The following is a 26,571-nucleotide window of genomic DNA, read 5'->3' on the forward strand; positions in this document are numbered from 1 at the left end:
AAGTATACAAAAGATAGCATACACTTAAACTCATATAGATATTATTTAGGTGAGCCTTCTTTTAGTTGCATTGCTGAGCTTCTGTGTTGGTGCTCCCGTTTGTCCAAACTGGGGGCATTGCTGACCACCATCATCTGCAGGTACGAAACTGACTATGGATAAGTACCTCATGCAACTCCATTAGAAAAAAAGAAAAACATAATCGGCCTGGCTTCTTCATAGAGCTAAGCTATGCTAGTTTCAGCTGGTAACTCCCCATGAAATCAAAATTAAAGTCTTGACATTTGTATGTGTGCAGGGATTGAAACTTTAGCGATGATTTAAATGTTAAGACAGGAGACTCGGTTTAAAGAGATTTCAAATGTGTCTTTATTCATTGCTCCACCTTCAAACAATACAATGACAATGAGTCCTTCCACTGAAAGTGATTGTATTCATGGACAGCACTTACCCATGGTTCACTCTGTGTGTTAAAGGGAACACGAGACAATGGACTCTTTAATCTCAAAACCACCAGACTGTCAGAGCAACATGAGCAGAGTGCATCAGTCCAGAGCGTTAAAGTTCGTTCTTAATTTTGGGAACACCAGTTTGTCAGAACAATTAACTCACTAAACTAATTAACTAAATAGCTAAACTGGCACCTGCTAGTGTTGTGTGGGGCTTTTAACCACATCTCATGACCCTCATAGTAAAGTAAATGGTGATGTGATCATGTGACCAAAAGTTTATATGGTACTTCAGTCACCAGTGTTGGGCAGTAACGCATTACTCAGTAATATATTACCATAAGGGATTACAAGTAACACAGCGTTACTGCGTTACTTAGCTAGGCTGTCTTACATTGACGTGTACACGACAGGTCAGGGCAAGTTAAACAACAGAAACTGGATTTCTGAATCAAAAAAAGATTTGCTGCTGGGTAAGTAATATCGTGGAGGAGACGTTACCTTTGTAAAAGTAATATAGTAACGATTAACATTACTTAGTTCTTTTGATACCAAGTAATAAGTATTATCATAATAAGTAGAGTAACTTATTACACTTCCTGAGTAACTTGCCCAACACTGTCAACATGTGGTTGTGTATGTGTGGAGGTGGTGACCTCTGTCCATCTCAACTCATCTCCAACCAGAACCATGTTCATTTTTCATTAAGGCATGAAACTTGGTACAGTCGTACAGGTCGGGGCCCCAATGTGATGTACTCACTACAGTGTGTGATGATGCTATCATTGTCATCATGTTTGGCTCAGGTGAGAGGATGTAAAATACATCATTTGTTTATGGCTGAATGTAAAATGGTCGCCATGACACGTTTTTGGGATGATCAGGGACCGAAACTGTACAACTGCACCAAGATTCACCTCAGATTTGGCACACATCATCTGGACTATAGGACTAGTATGAATCAGTTGAATAACTATATCTTCTGATGGACGATGAAAAAAGGTGGTAAGCTCAGAAAAATTAGTAGGATCTTGACTTCAGATTATTTTGTCAAACTATATCGTTTATGTGCTGTTCATGTAAAAGCGAGCCACATACAAAAGCATCATTAACAAAAGTGTGTCCCTACATTTCTGTAGGAGAGTTGAACCTCACCATCACTAAACACAAAGGGTGAATAATGAGGTGAGAGAGAACGTTAAACTGGAAGTATGCATTGCCATATTCTATACAATAGGGTAAAATGTTGTGATTGATAAGAATTATAACCAAAGTGCACATTTTTCCTCCACACTGCGTAGACTGTCAGGGCTCTGGTGGGTATCAGTGCACAGACACACAGCTATCGGGGCCCCTGCAGTTAACACAAACTGTGTTTTTCATACAAAAATTGTCATGTTGAAATTGCCTCATTCTAAGGCAGCTGAACAAAAGCTTCCAACCGTGAACTTACATGAGATGTCATCTTGTGTCTCACTGAGTCCTCAGTGTTGTTTATGGCTTTCTCACGGGCAATAACAGTGATCACTCGGTCACTCATCGCTCCCTTTTGGTGACATCAGCAGATAATCACTGCATGTAAACTGAGTACATTCATAAAAATACTTTTTAAAACACAAATAAATCAAAATTCTTTGTTAATGAGGACTACAACTATCTAATGAGAGCAAATGAACAATTTGAGGGTAAAAATATGTTTCACTGAGGAAGCAAAAAAAAAAAACATCTTCCACCTTGATCTGTACTGATCCATAACAGGTACCATCAGTTTAAAACAACTGTTCTCAGGTTAATGAGAACATTTTCTGTTTCCTTCAGTTCTGTTGCTTGAAATGATCTTAACCTAAGAAAAAGGGAATTGTGGGCAGTGATGGTCTTAACTCAGTAGCACAATACAAAATGCTCTAGAGGATACGATTGTCAACTCAAAACATAGTGGACATATATGGAGACAAACTGCAGTAATAAACCATCCAATTCACAAGATTAGAGAGATTTTGGCTTTGTGGAAATAACATTCACCCAACTCCATTTTATTTTTTTCTCTCCACCTAACGATATATACTGGAGCCAGTTTGTGGTTCCAGCTTGCTGTATGCCTCTAAAATGCTTCGATGTAAATCTTTGTTTCAAACTTAGAACAAAAGCTGATTTAAATCAAAAAGTTGTGCACAGAAGGCTGAGGGGCACACTGGCAGCATCTTTAAACAAGTTCAGCTGTGAACAACTCAGAAAAGCCCACTGGATGAACACAAAAAGGAAAAGTTCTGCATCTTTGAATTACATTTTTCAGCTTCTATACTTCTGAGTCGTTTAAGAGAGACACACACACACCAAAAAAAATAAAATAAATAGCATGGGCTGTGGCAGTAGGTGGATTACACTTATTCACTGTTCTCTTTGGGATTATCCTCAGTCCGAATGGCACTTAGATCGGCCATTTCCCTTTGGCCCTTCTGGGTTGAACTTTCAAATGAGTCCAAAGCTGAATTAACATCTTTCCTGACCTTCTCCTGCACTGGCTGTCTGTTAGCCTCCATATCCATCTCATAAAGAACCTTCTCCCCATTCAGAAGGTGACTGTGTTCCTCCACCTGGATCTCCTGGCCTTCCTCCACCTCCTCCAGCTTGCGCAGGATAATAGGAAGCTTTGCATCTGCCCCCGTATTCTCCAGCAAAGCGATATCGCTTTCCTCATAGCGAGGCAATGGAGCACCCTCTTCTAATTTCTTCTCGAAGTGCAGGCGTTTGGCCCGTCCACTGGCTGATGCCTTCTCCAGGATCTGCTTCTCAGCCTGGCGGAGCTGAATCACCACGCGAGAATGGAGAGATAGATCAGGTTTCTCCAGCAGGGACTGGTCCTCCTACAAGAGACCAGGCCAGGAGTTAAGAGATAAACAAAAATGGGAGACAGAAGGAGGAAAAGATGACAAAAGGTCTTAAGCAGATGCTTCTCACAAGGTTGTAGAGCTCATCCTTCATATTTCTGACTTTGGAATTTTGTGGGGCTGTTTCCCCACATTTTAGTAAAACACCATATGAGATTCAAACACATAGTTTTGATGCCCTTCCTACAAGCTACTTCACTTGAACCATACTGAACTAGGGATGTGCACGGTTACTCGGATACTCGGGTACCCGAGTAGACAATCTGCTAATCGGTTACGAATTATTAACCGGTTAACCTAGGATTATTTCATTGTCGGCGATGCCGGGTGTATAGTCGCTCTGTTTCTCGTCTATTTCAGCCTTTACACCGACCCCACCGGTGTGTTTGTAACGTTAGCTTACCCAGAAGCCGAGCAGTCAAGCCTGTCCAATAGGGACCCGTGTGCCGTCACATGACGGGCTAAAATCCAATGGGAAAACATGATCTGCCAAAGATCGTTTATTTACATCAAGATGGTTGCTCTGTTGCCGTGTGTGATCACTACTATCAGGAAATCTCCCGTAAATCCTAATAAATAATGCGTAAATTAACATGTATGCAATATTTCGGGGTCCGCCTGCTATTCCGACATGTCTCTCTTTAGACATGCCGCTATTCCGACAAGTCTCCGACAATGGCAAAAAACAATGTCGAAATAGTGGGACGCTTGAAAAATAACTTTAATGCCGCTATTCCGACAATTACAGGTCACTGTCTAAATAGCGGCATGTCGGAATAGCAGCATGTAACCGCATTTGTAACCTTAAACTGGCTTACAACCACTCAACGAGTTCGATGCGAAACCACTTAAGGTTCAAGAAACACGAAAGCATAAGCACCGCTAATTACTGGGGAAAAAAAATAAAAAAATCCCGGGGTATAAATGCGCTCCGTCCAGAGGGGAAACTTTTTTTTTCCCCAGTCATAAACTCATATGTGCATCTTAAACTCCAATCTACTCTTATTAACCACCTGATATTTTGTCTGACGACGCTGTGTGTCAGCAATGCGCTGTCTGATGGACAGAGCGCATTTATGAGTCATATATTTTATTACTCGGTTACTCGATTAGGACCAGGTTCGGGTACTCGGTTAGAAAATTACTCGAAATGCCCATCCCTATACTGAACCCTTGACACTCTGCAATCAGAAGCCCCAAATTACAACTTTCAACATGACTTAAATTCAAGCCGACTGACCTCTGATGTGGTCTTGTAGGTCTTGAGAAGCAGAGCAGCTCTGGTCTCGAGGAAAGTCCACAGCTTGATCTCGTTCTCCCAGCTGACAGGGAACTCACTGTTGCCCAGTGTGAAGATCTTATTGATGGCACGGTCTCCAAGTAGGTAGTCCTTCAGTTCCTCTGAAATCCAACTAAGTGTTAGCATCTCTTTTACAGAAAGCATTAAACTGCTGCCAGAGGACCATTAGTAAATAGTAGTGAAGTGGAAATTGAACATAAAGGGAAATGTGTTTGAAGACATGTCCACCAATAGGAAGGCAGCTTGTTTCATCTTCCCATTAACAACAAAATCAATTACTCCTGTAATCATTATAATGGACTGTGTCATCAGAGCAGACTTAAAGCTTGCTTGGATCACCATGTATGTTAAACATAGAAACATATGAGATGTGTGACTCAGAGCAACAGATATGGGACCCCCAGCTTGGTTTCTAGGAACCGAGTAGACCCCTGAAGATTTCTAACTCAGAGTAAGATGAGATCATATTCATGAGAGACTGACAGACAGGTCCGGGACATGTTGGCTGAGCTTAGCGCACAGACTTGAGAAAAGAGAGAAAGTTATCAGGGTTTTGTTCAATGTAAATGAGAAGATATTTGAGATTTGCTCCATGTAGTACAACATGCGTAAGATAACCAACTAACCAAACCAACGGACACGAGTGAAAACACAACCTCACTGGCAGAAGAAATGATTTAAAGCTAAATCTCTATAGAATTGTAAAGGGATTTGAAACGAGCAGATTCGATACAGGACTCGGATGTGATAAATGCTACGGCCTTATCTGTCATAGTTTTGGGCAGACAAAGATCTGAAACTAATAATCTTCTCATTTAACACTGCTGCAAACATGAAAAAGTGTGGGACTATCATTAATATGCAATCAAAGTTTCTCATTAAATCCTTTTGTGTAAAACCTTTTGCTAAACCAGCCAGACTTGACCTTCCAACACTGCCTGGAGATAACTTGGGTCAAGATCAACATTTAAATTTCATAATGTGTAAAATAATGACAACATTTCCCCTGTTCTGAATCCTTCGTCCTGCTGCCTTTGATCCGAGGACCTAAACATGACTCGGTTACACTGGAGGGTGAAAGAGGCAAACTGTAGCGCCCAGGTTGTGTGCACACTGTTCTATCATGTCCTACACACAGACACACACATCCAATGGTGTTGGGGCTGTTTTAAAAATTAACATGCAGCAAAAAATCTGAATAATATATCACTCCGGGTCCTGAGGACAAGTCCTCTGACAGAGGCGTAAGTGGCCTTGTGTGCCTGGGGATTTATGACACGGATGCCATTTCTGCATACATGCCGATGAATATTGCAAACCCCCCTGGTGGATTGCTCCTTCCACACATCTGGTGCACTGCCTCAATTAAGGAGCTCAGGAATGGACGGGCCTTACTCTTCCTCTCTAATTCTACCTCCACCTCCTCTCTGTCTTCTCCCCTCCACTGATATGTGGAGCAAACGGTAGTGACGATGGTCTCAGTGTTTTGGCTTTGAGGGTCTACAGGGAATGTCTTGCTGCTGGTATTTCACAGTGTGTGAGTATGTTGGTGTATGTGTCAGTGTCTTACCCTCTGTCATGCAGAAGACTCTGAGGAAGGCTAGGAGCTGGGCTGAAATGGGGGGTTCATTACAGTGGAGAGCAAAGATACAGGACCTGCAAACACAACACAGAGCGATGTATTAGTAATAAGTAGGGAGGCACAATGGGACCCACACAACAATAATAGCTCATTGCATAAATTATCTCTTATGCACTTTAAAACTCAAGCTCAGGGATGGACTGGTCCAGAGTTCAAGTTCAAGAGTTTGCTTTGCCTCTTTCTGTCTATTGTAGCCTGCTGGATCAGTGTTGGGGTATTTAGTATTACTGGAAAGTCAATGGATTAACATTATTCAAAGTCTTTCAACAGTAAACAACATAAAGAGAGAACATAAAAGATAAAAAAAAAAAAAAGACCAGATTAAAGTGTTACATGTTTCTGACTGCTTTGGCTTTAAAACCGGGCAGGAAACGAAAAAATTCAAAATCAGAAAGTTTTACACCCAAAAAAGTAAAAGAAGTATTAAACGTACTGTGGACTCCACCTCTGTCTGCACAGCACCTCATTCTATAACATGAAATTCTTGTATTTGTTGTGTCTCTGTAAACATGATATTAATGTTGCTGTTTGGAGTATTTCTCAGGTTAGCAGCCTGACAGAAAATATATGAAACAAGTGTAATCCAGGACTCAGCAGAAACCATTCAGCATCATAACATTACACTCTGAGGTAATTTGGAAGAGGACAGTATTTTCCCCCTATTTCAGCAAAATGATCGATGTGGCGATCCGTAGCACAGGGTCGACAATATTACACCACACAAACACATTATAGCCACCTCCCCGCTCCTCCTATTAAATTATTCCTCTGTCCACTGCTCCAGAGCATCCAGCTCAGGGAAGTTAACTCTTTGTTGTAAATGCTGTACTCTGATACAGTGTTCAAGGGTTTGGTAGACTTAGAGAGACAAACTAATAACAAACATGTAAATGAAAAGTCAAAAGCGCTTCGCCACTGGTCAAAAATCCCACTTAAACCCTCTAAGATCAGGCTTTTGTGTGCAATGTGAATGTGTAAACTCTGAAGCTACACCCGGGTCAGTTGATGCTGCAGTAGACACGGGTTTTTAATCACCTCGGCTCAGCTTTGATCCAAATGTAAGACCCAGGTGAACAAGCTAAACTCCACTGTGCAAAGTGATGGCGCTTTATCAACATAGGAAGCTGCTCAGTGGTGTTTTGAAGACAAAAAAGCTCAACTTCCTGGGTATGAAAATACCTGGATAGGCGCTAAACTTCCAGTTAAAATAATCGTGCAGCTTTTCTAGACTTTCAAAAAGTTATTGGACCGAATGGCTCAAATTCAACCGTGAAACGAGTCATGTTGCTGTGGCTGTGACGCTCAAAAGAATTTATCCATTGTTTTACAGACGCTTCTTTCACAATGGATTAAATGTTGTTTTCTCTTCTGTTACAACCGTTTCCACTGCATTCATGAGGTGAACGTGACGTCAGTGATGTACAACCTAATGCTTCAGATAGAAGTCACAGATGGGCTGCCCTGCCTGCCGCAATTGGGAATGCGGTCAACAGGCGATTCTCAGTGGGTATACCACCATGTAGACCTGCTTATTTGCTAATGAATAGCGGTATTAATTTCACTTATCAGACTGTTAACAGAATAAAGTAGAAGCAAAATGAGTGATTTCTACATTGTATAAAGACTCTGATGGTAACAGCCACTCAACATCCCAATGAGGCCCAACACTAAATCTGATGCTGTATCCTTTGAAAATGATCTACGAGCATATCTGTCAGTTTAATAGAGCACAATGGCAACAACGGGGATTGTTTCATTTAATTTCCACTGTTGAGATTTAGACTGTCATCAATAAGAGATTAAAAGGTGTCTGATTAAAAATGCAGAGGAGAGAATGTTGCATAAAATTAAGGGGCAAATGATAAAACGATTAAGCTTCTTGAAGATCAAAGTGTTAGGGAGGATGGTAACTTGATACTTGGCGGGGTGGAAGAAAACAAAGAAACCTGCTGCAACATTTATATTACGTGTTTCACTGACGCCAAAGGGAGACGAGAACTGGTACAAGTATCAGAATGGAAGAAGCCTCTTGGATGAGCGGTGAGAGCGTAGTGTAAGAGATAAGATAGTGGACGGATAGGGGACGTGTTATAGTGCAAAACAAGTAACTGTTTAGCTGAGGAAGAAAAACAAAATTTCATCCACCAGAGTTTTACATGTGGGAGCTGAGCTGATCCTAGAATCACCCCTGCATGGCACAGCCAAAGTGGCACCCAACTGTGTTTGTAGAGAGCTAGGAAGGGAAGAGGAGGACATTTTTTGTGACTGGAAAACAAAAAGCTTGTATACAGCAAGAAGAGTTAGACATACGCTGGGATACCGGCTCGCGCCAGCACTTCTGCCTTCATGGCATAGAGGCGTTCGCTCTTACTGACGCCCAGCTTGATCTTCACTCGGTCATGAGCGTTGTCTTGAAAGAAGAACCCATTGTGGATGACAAACTCGGCATTGGATCTTGTGCCATAGAAGATGTAGATCTACGAGAAGAATAAATCATCAGCATCAACAACACTATCATCACCTTTCTTGGTGGCATGCACTAAGTTAGACTGTGATGATGAGGAGCAGGCATTTTCAAACTTCAGTCTTCACCTATACACTGAGGTCATGACCTCCTCTTTGTCGGAGTTTTAGCAACCCTGGTACAGTTTATATGGTACATTCAAAACCAGCAATGGTGGTTGTTTAACAATGAATGTAACAACTCACATGATCCCATGATACTTCCAAAAGTCAACACACTCCGTCTTATCTTATCATTTTGATTGACAGACCCCGGCTGAAATTAAATACTGTGCGTTTAAATGAACTTTGCTTTGTTACATATGAAAAATACAAATGATCTTAGAGTCTCTTTTAGGGGGCAAGGACTTTGAGTCATGACTTGAATTGTGGCTGTGGCTCTGGTTCCAATGAGAAATTGGTTCAATGCTGATAGCATAAACCACCGCTCAAAAAAATGTAGGTAATAAAAAATGGATTAATGGATTTTGCAACTGTTTTTCATTCTCTAATTTATCTTCCACCTGGATTACCATAATTCTCTGACTGTTGTAAACCAACGTTAAACTGACTGAGTCTAAGAACAACAGGTGTAATTTCTGGGTGACGGTTAGAGAGAAGCAAGAGACAACAAAGACCAAAGAATAAGATGTAGTAGAGTCAAATTTCTCTTCACCTGTTCGTTCTCCTTGTAGTCCTGCAGTGCCACACATTCACAGCGATCATCCTCCAGGTTGTAGCCAGTGGTGATCTGCAGACCAACAACAACTTTCACTAATTCAACTCAAAAAGCGCTCAATAAACATATTTGTATATTTCCCCACTTCATTTTTTATTCTTTTGATTTGTAAGAGAGAAAAAATGTGTAAATCTGGCCTACTCAGATTTGGGACATGGTAGTCAATATTCAGGCAGAGCAAGTAGAACATAGCAGAGCTACTGATATGGTTAGCGTTGACGTTAACAATTGTCAGTCAAATTCTTCATGGGTTTATAATGTATGCAAGTGTGTGAGAGTGAGATAAAGACTTTACCAGTCCATTTGTGTGGTTACACATGTCCCAGAGGGGGATGAGGGCCAGAGTGACTCGGCTGCCGTCCTCAGTAGGGATCTGGTTCTGACGGGTCATCACAGAGGACACCGCCCACCTGTCACAAACAATCAACCAATCCCCAATTGTTACAGTCAAGTTTGTTTCCTGCACTGACATCTGGCACAATACAGCTTCATAAAGAAGAAGGAAGTTCATCAACTCTAACACTGGTATTGCCAAAGAGAGAGAAGGCTTGCATCAGATGGAGATGGAGAGAGAAGGATGGAGGATGGAGGGAGGGTGGATGAGTAGAAGAGTGGAGGGTGAACAGAGCAGAAAAGGAGGAAAAAAGGAGGAAGGAAATGGAGAGAGAATGGCAGTAAGGAGAGATTGAAGGAATAATTCATCACTGGCCCACTTTCTTTAATCCTTTAGCATGCAATAATTTAGCTTAATGAAGAAACATGGTTGATTACTACCTGGTTGTTGTGTTTTGCACTTTTGGCAGTTATCTCCGTCAGTTATGTTAACATTGTATTCATCAAGTTAGTTGGTGAATGAAAACACAGTAATTGCTTTAATGAAGTCAGATGGACCAAAAAACACGAGCAGTCAGGTAATCTGACAGTTATCTGAACTAGGGGTGAAAACATTTCCTTTGAGAATCACATTTCTGAAATGAGTCACACATTCTAAAATGTGATTATTGTGCATCAGGGATAACCTTTATGGTGTCTCAGCGCTATGTTTAGAGAACCCGCAACAGAGCCCGATGGTGCTCTGCACACAAACGTACATGGACAAGGCTCTGTCGCCTTGGGTTTGGGCCGATGATGATTACGTCTGATTTGTCACAGCTGAGTTGAAAGAAGTTTGCTTGCATCCAAGATCTGATTTCAGTGAGGCAGTTGGTCAGTGTGCAGTGAGTTGCGGTCGTGATGGATTTGGTGGAAATGTAGATCTGGGTGTCATCGGCGTAGCAAGTAATATGGAGACCATGACGGCGAATGATGTTTCCAACGGGGAGCATGTAACGGATGAAGAGGAGAGGACCAACGAGGTGCAGTTGTTGATAATGATGAAATCTCTGTTTGTGAGAGACCTTAGCCAGGAGAGGATTTTATTTGACATTGGACTAGTTTTGATTGAGATATACTGGTTAGTGATGCGGGTATTTCTTTATTGTTGCTCAACTGTTTTGCACATTAAGTCCTGAAATTTAATATTTCAATCAGATTGCAGTTCCCTGTATTTTGCAAGAAAAATACATGGAATGAGATTGTAACCACCTTCATATCTGTGTTAACCCTGAATACAACATAGATTGCACAATGCGCCCAGGAGTACCTGATATTTTTAAATCAGTCCTCGTATATCAAAACATGGAAAATAAAGTGGACTGAACTTTTATAATGTGGATCCTTTAAGTTGTCATCAATAAGTAAGTAGTACAGTAAGTGAGTGTGATATAGTAGGTTGAAGTTGAACCAATAATCCAAATGCAAATTGTGATTGATTTTTTTATAAACAGACAGTTTGGGAAACAATTTTTAACGTTTGCCTCAGATTTATTTTCCACATATGTGGAGCACACGTTTGTTCAAAACCTGTTTGATCGTCTCATCTTACTGATCTCAGCAACTGTAACTGTAATTACCATCATTACTAATATTACTTTTACTATCACTGTTATTAATAATATTAATACTACTACTACTACTACTACTACTACTACTGATATTACTGTAATTTTTACCATTACTGTACAGTACAGTACCTTTACTATTATTGTTATTAGTATTATTACTATTACTATAATTATAAGTATTATTACTACAATTACTGTACAATTACTGTTGTTGTTGTTTTTTCTACTAGCAGTAGTAGCAGCAGCAGTGTTACTGGTAAATAAATAAACCAGACATATCCTTTTGCATTGGCTCCAGTTTATAGGTACAACTCACATGAACATGTACAGGATGACGTGAACAATCCAAACACATCCCTTTTCTGCATACACACTTATATTCACACACTAACCTGTAGTCATCAAATGTGAAGCTGTCCTTGAGGGGCAGTTTGCTGGCTGCAGGATGAGTCTAGGGATGGAGGAGAAAGTGGATGAGAGGAAAAGGAGAGAGACGGAAAAACACAAATCAGAATGAGGAATTTCATTATGCAGGTATGCTGGAGGGGGGCTGCCTGACAGGGACACCTAACAAGAAGGACTGGGAGTAGGGGGCCACCGCCGGGGCGCGCCTGTATGTGTGTGAGCGCCTGTGGTCGGTGGTGCACTGTGACACTCAGGCCCCCCACATACATCACTGTCAACTTAATTTGTTGTGGCCAGCAGCCGTCATAAATCTGCCTCATCAATTTGAGCCTGAAACAGGTGTGTCTTTGTGTGTGTTGGAGAGTGTGTGTCCATTAATGCCACAATCTCCATTTAAAGCCACAGCCACCACCTACCAGAGCCATTTGCAAACAGCCCTTAGCTTAAGTAGAAGAGAGGGAAGATCAGTGCGAAGTATTATGAAAAGAGGGAAGAGATAGAGGGAAATGAAATGGATGGAGGGGGCAAAGAGTGAGAACTGAGTCAAGAAAGAGAAAAGTAAAAGTAAGAAAGAGTAGAAGATGAGAGGTAGCAAGATCTAGATCAAGCAGATCAGCTTTAAAGGGCAACTCCAACAATATTATACATTCAAGTATGTTTGCAGGTCTTGAGGAGCTCTTCTGCATATGTAAACAAAGTGGCATAAAGCCTTTTCTGGCTCCAAAGGAAGCTGCATGTTAAGTGATAAATTGCCAGTCAGAGGGTAGGTTGCATTGTGGGTAATGTAGGCATCCGGGTTTGAAAAGCAGTCCACTGATAGAGCATTGCACTTCTATAACACTGCTGGACTCATTAAAAAAATATGATCAAAATCAATACTGCAGAACCAGAGACATCGCCTTTTTTATTCCACGCCGCCTTCTTCTTTTTTGAAAACTGGTGCCTGCATTACCCACAATGCACCTTAGGTAGCTTAACAGCTTTCATGCAGCCTCCTCTGCCACAATAAAAGGTTTTATTGGACTTTTTCACATATGCAGAAGTACTCCCCAAGACCTGTAAAAACAGCTTACACCGATCAGCCACAACATTAAAATCAGTGACAGGAGATGTGAATAATATTGATCCCTCTTATCTTCTTAACCTTTAGGAGCATGAATGGATCTTATTTATTATCATTTGATATTGATACTGATTTCTTTGAAGTATTTGAAGTGTCATACAGAAAATGACTTTCCATGCCCCTTTTCAACTCTATTATCAGTCAACCTACTTTGAAGACTTATAAACATGAGGATATCTTACACACATTATATTATATTACAATCTAATAAACACTAAATTAAACTGACCAACAATCAATTGGTTTGTATATCCAACTGGCAGGTGATGTGTGAGTGTTGAATTGTTTTTTTTGTTGTTTTTTTAAATGGAAGAACATTAAACTGGCCTTGACAAGGGAGAAGACAAAAGCCCTGACAAGCAGACATATTCAGTTACAGTCCCACTGAGGGGCCTGCAGGCGACGGACACATGGGTGTAAAAAAATCAGCTGAATGGATTATGTCCACACACAAACACACACGCACACACACCCGCACACACGCTGAGCTCTTAATGCATTACCATCCAAAGACAGGGGTCATCTATCATGTGCCACTGTAGAGAGAGTATGTGTTGGAGGACACAGACATGCACCACAATATGGACAAAATCTTCAAAATCAATGAATGGACAAGAAACCATAGAGCAGAAGCTCAAGGGTATTTTCCATCAGTGAAGACTGAGTGTGGGTGGCCAATCAGAGCCAAGATTAGACACACAACAGAAGAGAGATGAATGATTTTTGTGCTGATGTGGATGAATATGAAATTAATATAAGCCCTTAAGGTACTCTGTTGAGTTTGACCACTATAGATGTGCTATGGAGTGTTTTCATGTGTTTTCAGTTCCTGTTTTATTTGTTATTGGCACAAGGACGCACATATATTCACACACACCAATAGTGTCACACTGTTAAACTGACAAACACATTGTGGCAGTAACACAGCAACAAGCAAAGCACAAGGCAGCTGCTAGCTAGCAAACATGGATGTAAAAAACAAAAGCCACATGTTAAAAATATATAAACATTAAAAAAGGAAATGGAAAATGTGGCTTTGCAAAGTTTTATGAGGAAGGAAAAAGCAAGCGACACATTTGTCCGACCTCAAGGATACATGCTGTGGTGTTAGGTGAGAAATGTAAACTACTTTAAGCTGCTACTACACCAAGCTGCCATTTTAGCTCGCTGCCTGTTTGTCTTGACAACAGCAGCTAAAAAAATTCAACCCAGATTTTACGAAAGTTGGGAAAAAACAGAATACAATCATTTGCATATCCTCTTCAACTAATATTCACTTGAATTAAACTGATGCAATTTTTTGTAAACCTCTAATTTTTCTGAATTTAAATGGTAAAAAGGTAAAAATTTCAAAAGAATTCTTCCATGGTACCGGTCCATCTATCCCCTCAGTCACAAACAGCTGACTGGACCTTGCTTATATGTTGTGCTGGTTAAACCAAGAGGGCACTGAACATCTGTATTGATATTGGCAGGAGAGTGTGTCCTGCAGTGTTTGTGGCATTTTAGACCTACGATCAAGCTTTTTACAACACATATCGGCCGATAGCGATCGGTGCCCGATCATCGGAGCACCCTTAACTGTAGGTCAGGATGACCAACCTACAGAGATGTACCTCTGCATACACCGGCACATCTGTGTTTGGGAGAATGTCGATTGATATTGATTAGGCCTGTCTGTATACACCAGCATATCTCATATATCTGTGTGTCTGATCATACATCTAACATAACGGACAGACAGAGGAGGTGAGTTAGAGTGAGTGAGTAAGAGTGTGAGGGGGGGGATTGCAGGCGGGCTGAGGAAGGTACATTCAGGTCAATTCAATTCAAAGCCAATGTGACAAGCTAATTTTCCAGCCCGGTCATCTGAGGAGGGAGGAGGTGGGGACAGAGCGAGCGGCTACACGACAAGTGAAGACTCTGTGGGTGTGGGTGTCTGTGTGTGTGTGTGTGTGTGTGTGTGTGTGTGTGTGTGTGTGTGAGAAGAAGAAAGGAGATGTATTAAAGATGAGGGGAAAGGACACACACACCTCCATGAGCCCTCCTTGCTCAGTCTCCATCTCAGGCCAAGTGCAACACACAGTGCGTGTGCGTGTGTGTGTGTGTGTGTGTGTGTGAGTATGTGAGAGAGTCAAACAGCAGGATCATTATTACATACAGCACTCAATCATCCAAACCTCACAGTTCAACACTTACTGTGATGACTGTAAATCCTGATATGATACTGTCACAATCTGTTAGCCACAGTGGTGTCCTGTTACAAGTGATTACACTCCATGCAAACATTGACTCACCACACTCATTACTCACCAGCACACTGTACGGGCAAACCGTGACCGCTAAATAGATGCTGGATCAATCACAATCATACAGACTGAAAGCACCAGATAGGTGAGGCACTTGAAAGTTAACATTAGTGCCTATGGACGGCAGCACACATGAGGTTAACTTGATTAGACTGGAGAATGCAAAATATTGTCTTCAGTGTTTATGTGCTTGTTTGCCACAACTATAAATGTGGTATAGAGCTTAAAACCCCTCTTTTTTTAAACATATATGGGCAGTAGATTCTCCTGAGAAGAATGATTTTAATTTCCCTTAAACTTTTTTTATGTGTAAGTCTTAATATTCAATGAATATACATGAAAAATTCAAAGATGTTATATTACTCTTTCATCATTCATACTTTTCACTGGCTGATATTTTACATTCAGTGGTTTTATTTTACAGCTCATATTTGTCCTGTGTTGACTTCAAGGTTTTATATCTCTGTGACGCCTAAAGAAACCAAATACAGATATTCTAAATTTCAACATTTAGTGTTGTATCAAAGTTAAATTCTAGTATCGTGACAACACTAATACCATGAAAATATCAATATTTGATACCAAAGGGACAAATTCACACTGAGGGCAAAAAATTCCAGATTTTTCTTAAAGGTAATTATAACAAGGCTTGCTATATGTTTGTACTGTATGTGAAGCACAACGGCATCAAAGTTAATTAACTTATGGATGTATTCAGCACTATGATTTCATTCATTCATTCATTTAACTCTTCACCTGTATTGTTAGGTTTATATGATAATTTGTAATGAAAAACATTATATTCAATTCTAAATAAATGCAAAATAGAAGCTTTTTCACTAATAGTCTCAGACCTTCCCCTCTAGTGACTGTCCTGGTAACACAGTTATCAATCTATCAACAGATGACATATATTCATTCTTCAGACCTCAGGTCAGCTTTAACATTTAGTCCATGTGTATCCATGCATACTGACACACACGTGATCACATGTTAGTAAAACATTCACATCAATTTTCTTCTATTAATAGATCGAAGATGAGACACTAAAAAGTTTAGATTTGCATTATGGGACAGTATGGATCATCAAAACCCTTCGACGATCACAACATTGAGATCACTGAAGTCAACATCAACTGAACGGATGGCATTAGGCTTTTGAAACCAACAGTAGTTAGTGATTAAAGCTCCTCCCTCCGTGGGATTCTTCTTCAAGCTTACTGACAATAAGTCATTTAGATTACAACACTCCCACTCAGTGGAGTCCACTGAAACTGCACTGTGAAGAGATTTGAAACAAGGACTGACCAAAGCATTTCTCTTAAGCTCCCCTCTGATTTTAGAAGAATTATATCCATTTAAATGTACTTTTAAAAATGTATTTTTTTACGCTAATAAAAATGGCAACAAACTGACCAAAAGCACCACCGAAGATATTAGATTACATTTGTGTCTGACAGAAAAGACCAAATGAAGATATCACGCCCGTTATCTTAAAATGCAAAACCTTCGTTCCCCTGCCTGTACATCAGCTAATTAGAATAAACTGCTGCTGACAGACACAATGAATTCTTTGAAAAATATTTATTTCAGTGCTTCTTTGATACACGAATGGTCTGATTCCACAGAGTTCTGATCAAAGCTGAGCTGTCAGATCACAATGCTTCAGATAAGTAATGGCACATTAGCATATTTTGAGATTACTATCCTATCTGTTGTCTGTGCCCGTTCACCATATACCATAATCACTCTCTCTATATCTTATTCCATTTTTGGGAATATTACACTGGACTGAAAGTCTCTGTGTGATCATTTTAAAGTTAAACGCAAAATGGTAATATTGCTCTAATTATGGAAATCACTCAGTGATGCATTAAATTGTGATTAAAAGAAATGTATTTGCCAAATAAACTCCAGAGGAGGAAAACATCAGTCATCATGATTCTCAGTTCAACTAGACAATAGATCAGACTGACTGCTCTTCAACGTCCCCATTGTAGGTATTCTGGCCCAATACCTCCCCCTCCTGGTCATAGTGGAGCATGTCAGGCACATGGCTGACTTGTTCTTTACCACAGTTGCTCACCACAGACATGTGGAGTCAGGAGACTGCAAACAACTGAAGTTTTCAAATTTAAGTTACAAATAAAACTTCACTTTGATGCTCAAATCTTGTAACTCAGCAGAGAAACTAAAGCAAGCTCTGAGATCCTGGTGGTCTGCATTCAATAAATCAAAAGAGGGAAACAGTCACAGTCTTGATTCTGTAATTACATACACCACATTTTGTAGAAAGTACCACAACTCAAAATATTGTCCATTTCAAAATCTACTCCAATAAGAGTCACAAAGTATCAACAGTAAAACATTTTAAATGTTCTTCTGTGCAACATCCACCACCCAGAGATGCTCACAACTCATTTTTTGCAAGTCCAAGTCAAGTCTCTTATGGTTGTAATGAGCGTTCTATCATCTGCTGCATGCCGTCCGGTCTGCTCAGAACATTGCAGAGTGACACTGATTAGATGTTTGGTATGTGATCACTTTAAACAGGCTATTGCAATATTTCAAAAAAAAGCATGATAAAAGCTTTAAAATAAATAACTGTATTTTACTTTGCAATATAAATACACAGCTACAGTAGTTAATGCAAAACACTCTTGCTGCCAAATGATGTGAAATATACTGCAGGTCCATAAACTGGTGATATTAAAACATATCTACCATTTGTGAAAACTGGCACCTTTCTTTGTGTGACAAAAATGATTCCTTGCATGAATAAAAAATTTATTTGGAGCTATTGGCCATCTTAAGTCCTTTCCTTACAGAACAGAACATTTTTGTGGATACAATTGTCTGTGTTGTTTAACAGTTAACATCAGCTGACTTTTATTCCTGAAAGAAATGTTTGTTGTGCCCGTCACCACAGTGTTGTTGTCATCTGTGGCCGCGTGCAGCACGCATCAGATGTGTAAGGCTAGCTCGTCAGACATTTTCTTAATGTTGATGCGCCAAAAAATAAAAATAAAGATTGTTCATGCGTCCCAAATCTCGAGTCCCGAGTCGGGTCTCATGTCTTTTGAGGGCAAGTCTCAAGTCAAGTTAGTCACTGAACGTCTGGATGAATGAAGGGTGTAGGGTGAGTGTTACTTATTAATATCCTCTTGTTGTTGTTGTTCTCATGTCTTATTGAATGTAGTAACTACAAATATCAGACAACCCATCAGTGGGGGGAAAGTAACAGCGTCAGACAATTTCTCCACAACAAAAAAAGATCTAATGAATTACATTCATAAATGATGGCTTTTTTTGCCTCAGCGTTGGTGATAGAGAAAGCCAGGGGCATTATGTTTTTGGTTGTCTGTCCGTCCCATTCTTGTGAATGAGATATCTCCAGAAGGCCTGAAGGGTTTCACTTCATTTGGTACAAATATTCACTTGGATTTAAGGTCAAAGGTCAAGGTCATTGTGACATCATGGCTATGAAGGGAATTTATAATGAAAGTGATAAAAAAGCATGTGAATTGTGATAAAGATTTGATAAACCTGAATGACATTTTAAATAAAAAAAAATATTTTTTTTAAATAAATTCATTACTGAACCAAACTTCATGAATGTTTTTATGACAAAGTAGTTTGTGTTCACTGGAGCTGAAGACTGACATGATGAACATGTTCATTATGAGTGGATGGAAACTTTTGACCACAACTGTATTTCAGCAGTGCGAGCGGTTGTCGGGCCGCCCCTCTGCAAGCATTTCTTTGACACCTGGTTGCGTCTATTGTTTATTCAACCTTTGTGTTTTTTGTTCTGAAATTAGTTAATGTGAAGCCAAGCAGGCAGCTCGCAGCTACCTGTCACTCAAAGCAGCCATGCCCCTAATTATGTGTAACTTTTTGCATTATATATAATACGAATGAGTGAGTTAAACACCCCCTGTACAGTTATCATCAAGGGAAATTAGGTGTAGAGGCCAAAACTGTTTTTGTACCAGGCTGTAAACAAGTTTATTTCTGCTGTGAAGTTGTGCATATTAACATGGGCTCTTATGGGGGTATACTTCTGGAGCCTCAAGTGGCCATTCAGGGAACTACTCACACACATAAGGAGCAGGGGTGGGAGAAAATCTAGTATATACTGTATATTTGAAGTATGTGGGTGTGTTCGCTGTGTATGCTCACCTGTATCAGTTTGTAGAAGTAAGCATACTGGCGTGCAGTGTTTTTATACTGGTTCAGAATGTCCTGCACTGCCTGTGTGCCCAGCAACAGCTCCACCTCCTCCTGCCTGTAGTACAGTGGTGTGTCGTACTCCTGAGGAAGACTGCGGATGTATGGCAGCCAGAATGAAACAGGATTGGCCCGTTCACACAGCAGGTGAAAGGCCAGTGTCACGTTGCCCATAGCCTGCAAAATCCTGTCCTGGCTGTATAGAGGACCTAAGACACGGAGGTTACAGTCAGTTGCAGGATATTAAAATGCTACTTTAAGCAGACTGGAAATCTTGTGCTGCTGCTGTCGTACAGGTTGTAATTTGCACACAGTGAAAGTGAAGAAATGTTCTAATAATATCACAGAACGACTGTGGTCGAAGAGATTAGACATGCAACAGCTCCCAGGCAATGATTTAGCAATTTGCAAGTTATATGTCTCAATTTCTCGTTTACATATCCATTATCCAATGTAACAATAGTAATAATAGTAATAATAATAATAATAATAATAAGCTGTAAATTATTCCTATTTGCTCCTCCTAGCATGAATTAATATCCTTATCATTTAAAGGCCTTACCTAGTACAGAGTTCTGGGCCGACTCCACAGTCATTAGCATCTTCCGAGGAATCCACAGGAATAGTTCCTCTGCCTGCACACACACACACACACACACACACACACACACACACAGACACAGACAAACACAGACCCTTGTTTTAATCACTTGTGAGGACATTACATAGACTTGCATTCATTTTCTTGAGCCTTACCCCTTGACTCCACTGGGCACATCTTTGTTTCCTGGTGTGTGCACTGCTGTTTTGTTTTCCTTCACATCCCAATGGGATTGTTTCAGAAGCGCAGCATCATGCCTATCTGATGTTGTTGACTTGCTCAGACTGTGTTTACTTCATCATTTCTCCTTGATTTTTGTGCGTCTACTGTGGCTGAATAGGCTACGTAGTTAAATTGTTTGATCGGTTGTTAATATTTCCAAATTTGTTGTGCTGTGAAGCCTGAATCGGCACCGGATGTTTTATTTTGTCCGTCTGGCTCGATCTACTCTGTGAAAAACAGACTTGGTGCATATTCTCTGTGGAGCAGAGTGGAGAGCTGCTTCTGGGACAGTGCTGAAACATGCTGTGGCACAGCCGGTGGAAATGCGAGTATTGTCTAGATTGGCTTCAATCTGCTCCAGTGATATCGCGGCCATGGAATCGGGCCTGGTAAAACTGGGGGTAATCCCCCTAACATTAACCCACGCTTTCACCCCAAAATACACACTCTCACACACAGTGTAAGTATCAATGAGCATACACTACTCAATATTAGTTTGGGATATTTAAGTGTTTCACTTGATTGTTTATTCTGTGACATATCCAAGTTTTTATTTTGTGTCATGTGAATATTCTTGTTTCTCAGAAATAATGCTTAATGTAGCTTCTTGCTCGACCTCTCAACCTGTGACAACAGGTGGCAGGAGCTCCTTCATGTTCACTAAGGAGCCAAACTATCCATTGATTTTTAAGTATCATTTTGAGGCTGGTTCTGTACTGCACTGCACTGGGGGGTTCATTCATTGATCCAAGTACTGGGGAAACTACTGGGGAAATAAAAGTGACCACCACTGGGCTGAGCTCACCTTGATGTCTCTGGTGGCCCTCAGGCCGTAGCCCTCTGTTCCGAAGTTGGTCACCATGAAGCCATCACAGGACGCGTTGTTCTCCTCAGCCCACATCATCAGGTCTGGAAAGTAGTCGTCTCTGCTGCCCTCAAACAGTATCGACAGACCTGAAAACAGACACACACAAACACACCCATAATAAAATAATAAATTATTGTATAAATAATAAATAATAATAAATAATACTTTTATTTTATCTAAATGCACTACACAAATGATATGATGTCATCAGCAGCAACATTACAAATAACCACATGGATTTTTTTTTTATTGTAGCTGGTGACAAACAAACTGTCAGGTCTCTTGTGTCTAGTCGTAATGGCTACTGCCCTGTGGCTCTCAGCACCATCCTGATGAAGTGCTATGAGAAACTGGTTCTGCAGCACATCAAAGACCACAACCCTGCCAGTCTGGACCCTCACCAGTACGCTTTCAGAACCAACAGATCCACAGAGGATGCCATTTCTACTGCCATCCACTCAGGCTTCACAACAGCTTGAAAATAACAACAGCTCCATCAGAATGTTGTTTCTTGACTTCAGCTCAGCGTTCAATACAAACTCACCCATGAAAACTTCACACTCTGGGCTTCAGTACAAGACTCTGCAACTGGATATTGGACTTCCTCACAAGCAGACTCCAGATTTTGGATGCCGAAAAACATAACTCAATACTGATCTAACTGTGATAAAAGTCCTGATTGGAACTCCATTGAGAACATGTGGCACAATTATTTTATGGAGTGCGAACACTGCAATTCGATCATTAATATAACTTTAATAGCTGACCATCATGAGGCCATGCTGCAGGGTGTAGTGCTGTGCTTGTGCTTTTGCCAGATCCCTTCTCTTCAAACAGCTCAGAGAGAATGCACCGACACAGTGCCTGTGGCACAGGCCTACTGCTCTGGCTGTGTGATCCTTAGTGCTTGCCACTGCGTTTGTCACTGCCAAATGTAAGTTATGACCAAAGAAGTTCAGCCATGTCCGGCTCAACTTGTTCACTACTTCTATGATGTTTGCCCATTGTAGTTACGCGGGCCAGCTTTTATTTCTTGCAGAGACCACTCATCAAATGCGTTGCGGAGAGCTTCTGCAATAGGGACATAAAAACTGTTCTGAGGCAACATGATTTAAGAGCTCAGTTTGTGGTCAGATAATGAGCGTTTTCTGAGAAGTACTGTAGATTTTGCCGGGCAACTACCATGGTGGAGAAACAATGCAGGTTTCTCCACCATGTAACAATGGCTGTATTTGGCAACTCGCCCAAAGGCTTCAGTGGCTCCTAACTGTCAGCTGACCATGGCATGAGCTGCTCCGTGAGCTGGTGCTGGAGGGGTTTTGCCTGATAGCTTGATGTTAGCTTGCTACAGTAGGTCCTCCAATTTGTTGCGTTTCCTCGTTTCACTGGGACTTTTTTTAATTTCAAATATTGGCTTGTCAAAATTAGCTGGCTCTTCTTTTTCATTGGGCAGCAAGCTGAAATGTTCTGAAAAGGACAAAGCGACATTCGGTTTTGCCACCAGTGCAGCTGCCATTGTAACGTCTGAACATGAGGTGACGTCACCGGGACAGCCCTGGTTATTCTACTGTTTTTATCTTGTGTGTTTATTTAAAAAGGACAGTTATGATTGAGAAAATGGCTTGAACTAATGCTACAGACATGCATATTACTCCAGTACTGAAATACATCTATGTCATAACCATTTAAGTTTTTAAACAAGGACTGATTCTCCAGTTCAGGCAGAGGGTTTCTCTGACATACAGTGATTGAATTAATGTATGTGGCACAGCAACCTTTTGAAGACAACACAGTCAGGCAGACAGGTGGAAGTTAGATGATGCAGATAAGATGATTAAATCAAATATTTAAATATTAATTAGAAGAGTTTCTGACATTTGTTTCTGGTAAATTAATTGTTATATTAATTAAGTGATTCAAAAATAATCTTTATAGGCCTTGATAAATGAATCACTAGATTAATCAACTGATTAGAAAAGATTAATTAGATGAATTGATAGGAAAATAATCATTAGGTGCAGCCTTAGATTACTTTATACCCGGAGCCATGTTTGCACCAATTAGATCCAACAAGGCGTTCGCTAATTTGAGTTTTTGTTTACTTATGATAACCCGATGTAATCAGTGCGGAGTGATGAGCAGTTCTTGAAAAAAGCTGCCATCAGCAATACCAGAGGCCAAGCAACTGACCAGGCATATTTTGAACGGGGACTGCAATAGTTAAGCAAATTTTGTATCTGTGGTTAGGCCCAGGTGATAAAACGATAGTAATACGTGTCGGCGGTTGACATTTCATCAGAGCAAAAAAAAAATATTTTGATAAAATGTTTGATAGTTTCACATGAATGCATTAAATGCAACAGTTGAAAGCACATAACTGACATGCCCCAGCTCATAACCAGCCTGTCATATCCCTTGATGCTATGAGTGACACACAAAAAGCCAATCACAGGTGCACTGTGATCGCCGTGTGACTGACAACAACGGAGGAGCGTGGAGGGAGGCGTTATTATGGATGCGTCCGCAGTTCTCAAAAGACCAGCCCCACTCTGCCTGCAAAACTGTTAACTCACACAGTAGCTCTGAGAACATCTGCTTTTCTTACTGATACAGTCATTAATGAGCTGTAGTTTCACTGGTTAACACACCTCCTCGGTTCTGTGTGTAATGTTATTTGTTGTGTTAACATAAAAATTATCATCACGCCTTGATAAAGTGGTTAAGTTCAAAATAATACTTTTTACCTGCCCTACTTGCCTAAAAATAGGACAGGTCAATCATTACTGATATGGACAGATATGAAACCATGGTGATAGATTTTTCAGCCATGTCACTCAGGCCTGTCTGTAACTCTCAGGGAACTAAGCTTAATGATTTGATGTGTGGTCATGCTTTGGATACAAATGACCAAGGAAGACATTATGCAACCAACAAATTATGATAATAATAATTGAACCTTCATCCCTGACTTTAAATTACATGAAATTAAATCTTAACAACAATCTTAACAATTCTTAAGGACTGTGATATTGATGAAAAAAAAATCTGGAAAGATAAAAGTATTGTGTGTTTGCACATGTACTCACCCTTCTGTTTCTTGCGGATCTTCTCCACCAAGCCTCTGATCTGGATGTACTCTTCCCATTCTTTACCAGCAGAGGGTGCTGCACTGCTGCATTCTGGGAAAACATGTTGACCATAAACACCTCTACACCATCACTTTCAATTAAACATGCAGCCAAACACACCTGAACCACAGCCATTGCCACTAATTAGGAGGGTATGTTTTTGGTTTGGTTTGCTTGTCATTATCATTGTTACTGTTATTATTATTAGGAGTATTATTATTATTATTATTATTATAGTAATTTTACAGATGTTGTTATTGCTAATATTCATAATTTAATTATCATAGCTGTTATTGAACTGGTAGACCTCATGGTAATTTACCTCAGCCTGGATCGTAGCCGCTACTCTCCGCTGTTTCAGAGTCATGTAAAGTTACTGCTGATTAAAACATAAACACTTCCAGATTTTTCTGCTTCATAATAAAAGCTTTTAAATAACTACATAACAGGGGACTTTTATTGTTAAGGGTTTATAGGAAAATCTGTCACGACCAACACTGCTGTTAAAATGCTGTAATAATGTTGCATGAACGGTGACTTTCAATTTCTCTTCTGTGGCAGCAAAACACGCATCCTTTCATTAACTAGCTATTATACTGCAAACTAAGCCCATCTATGGTCCAAATGTTGTAACCTGCCTTTAAAAAACAAATACTGTATATGCCCTCAATCACAGTAGTTACCATCTACACAATTATTTTACAGTTCTCTTGCTTTTTCTCCCCATGCTAAAACTGTGAAGGTGGACTGGGTGTAGAAGTTGAAGATAAACGTACTCTGCAGCAGTTCAGAGATGAGATTCATCATTTCCTTGGAGGACACCACAGCACTGGCTCCTGAGCCTGACTTCTGAGTCTTCACTCGACTCTTCTTTCCCATGGTGCTGGTTGGACAACTGGGCTGGGGAGACAAAGCATTATTACGGTTAGCATTTCATAGTAGGACTTGCCATCACCAACCAATACATCATGTATACTGTATGAAGGTCTCTGTTTCATGATATCTGTCTTTTAGAAAAATCATCCACCAAGGTACATGGTGCAAAACCTGAGATATTATCCATCTGCTCTCATGCACTCGCATACTAGGTTGTTCTAACATATAAGACCTTAACTCATACTCGAAAAGCTGTGGTTTCTTCTTTCTCTCTCCGTCTCTCATTTTCTAATATCCCAGTACAACCGAAAATGTCATTTCAATCATACTAATATAAAATTACTATAGAAAAGAGGTAGCTGTGGTCATCTGACTAGGACAAGGACATTTCCTGCTGCCACTAGGGGAAACTGACCATAAGCAGATACTGGCATGTAAATGCATTCAGACAGGACTCTGTGAAAGTCAGATTCAATCATGTACAGTCGTTTTAAAAGATCCTGTTTTATGGCGAATCCTTGATATTTGCCATGTCGCCACAGCCACGCCATACAATGAAAATTGTAGCTTTTAATAACTTTAGATTACAACTGTGTTAAGATTGGCGAGAGAAATTTGATTGGGTTAAAGCTGTAGGAGTTCATCAAAACACAACATGTGCAAGTAGCAGTAGTAAGTAGTCCCAGGGGCTGCGTTTTAGGGGGTGCTAGCTAGCGATTTTTTGCTCGTGCAAATTGGTAGCATTAGAATCCTTTGCCAGTACTATACATCCGCTTGCCAGTTGTGGTTTAAAACCAAACAAATCCCAAATTTAATAGTAATTTTGTCTTCATTTTTGCAACTACCTCCTCCATAATTGCATTCGCTGAACACCTGCGCAAATATATCTGCAATTCGTGTGGCCGGTTGGACATTTTTAACATATTGCTCAACCCTAGTCGAAACCCATAAAATACTTTAACTTTCATGACATTTGTGTTTTGAGTTAAGGCCCTCAAATTGAATTTCAATAGGGTCCTCTCACAGGTCAGTGCTCGGGCCCTAATGAAGTGCATCAGCTGCTCCTCCTGCACAAATGTGCATGTTCACGGAGAGATACATATTGTTTTTGTTTTTGCTGCCGGTAAGATCATTAATATTTTCCTCATTAAAGATGTATTTCACCCACCGGCATCACGACCGCTATTGATGAGGATGATACACGGATTGCGATCCTGGTATGCTTGGTTCTTATGGGAGATGGGAGATGGGAGATGACACTCTGATTGGTTTAATTTATGTTAAGCCGTAAACACACCTATGAATAATTAAGAGTCTAAATTAGGGCTGTGCAATTAATCGAATTT

At 40.3% G+C, this 26,571-nt stretch overlaps 1 protein-coding gene across 2 annotated transcripts in view; it reads right to left on the reverse strand.

The window, feature by feature from the left end:
- Window positions 1–345: 345 nt before the first annotated feature.
- Window positions 346–26,571, reverse strand: part of setd3 (SET domain containing 3, actin histidine methyltransferase) — a 34,153-nt gene continuing 7,927 nt past the window's right edge. For both annotated transcript variants that reach the window (XM_084382039.1, XM_084382038.1), the window contains exons 2-13: window positions 25,126–25,249; window positions 24,308–24,400; window positions 21,159–21,307; window positions 20,093–20,165; window positions 19,483–19,739; window positions 11,856–11,914; window positions 9,816–9,930; window positions 9,458–9,532; window positions 8,590–8,756; window positions 6,208–6,293; window positions 4,578–4,738; window positions 346–3,313 (exon numbers count right to left, since the gene is read on the reverse strand). In XM_084382039.1, coding sequence (XP_084238165.1) covers window positions 2,834–3,313; window positions 4,578–4,738; window positions 6,208–6,293; window positions 8,590–8,756; window positions 9,458–9,532; window positions 9,816–9,930; window positions 11,856–11,914; window positions 19,483–19,739; window positions 20,093–20,165; window positions 21,159–21,307; window positions 24,308–24,400; window positions 25,126–25,228 — 1,818 coding nt within the window. In that variant the 5' untranslated portion in view covers window positions 25,229–25,249 and the 3' untranslated portion in view covers window positions 346–2,833. The remainder of the gene's footprint in view (window positions 3,314–4,577; window positions 4,739–6,207; window positions 6,294–8,589; window positions 8,757–9,457; window positions 9,533–9,815; window positions 9,931–11,855; window positions 11,915–19,482; window positions 19,740–20,092; window positions 20,166–21,158; window positions 21,308–24,307; window positions 24,401–25,125; window positions 25,250–26,571) is intronic.

This window comes from Pagrus pagrus (assembly GCF_965226575.1).
Source record: "Pagrus pagrus genome assembly, chromosome: 18".
In the NCBI taxonomy this organism is placed as follows: Eukaryota; Metazoa; Chordata; class Actinopteri; order Spariformes; family Sparidae; genus Pagrus; species Pagrus pagrus.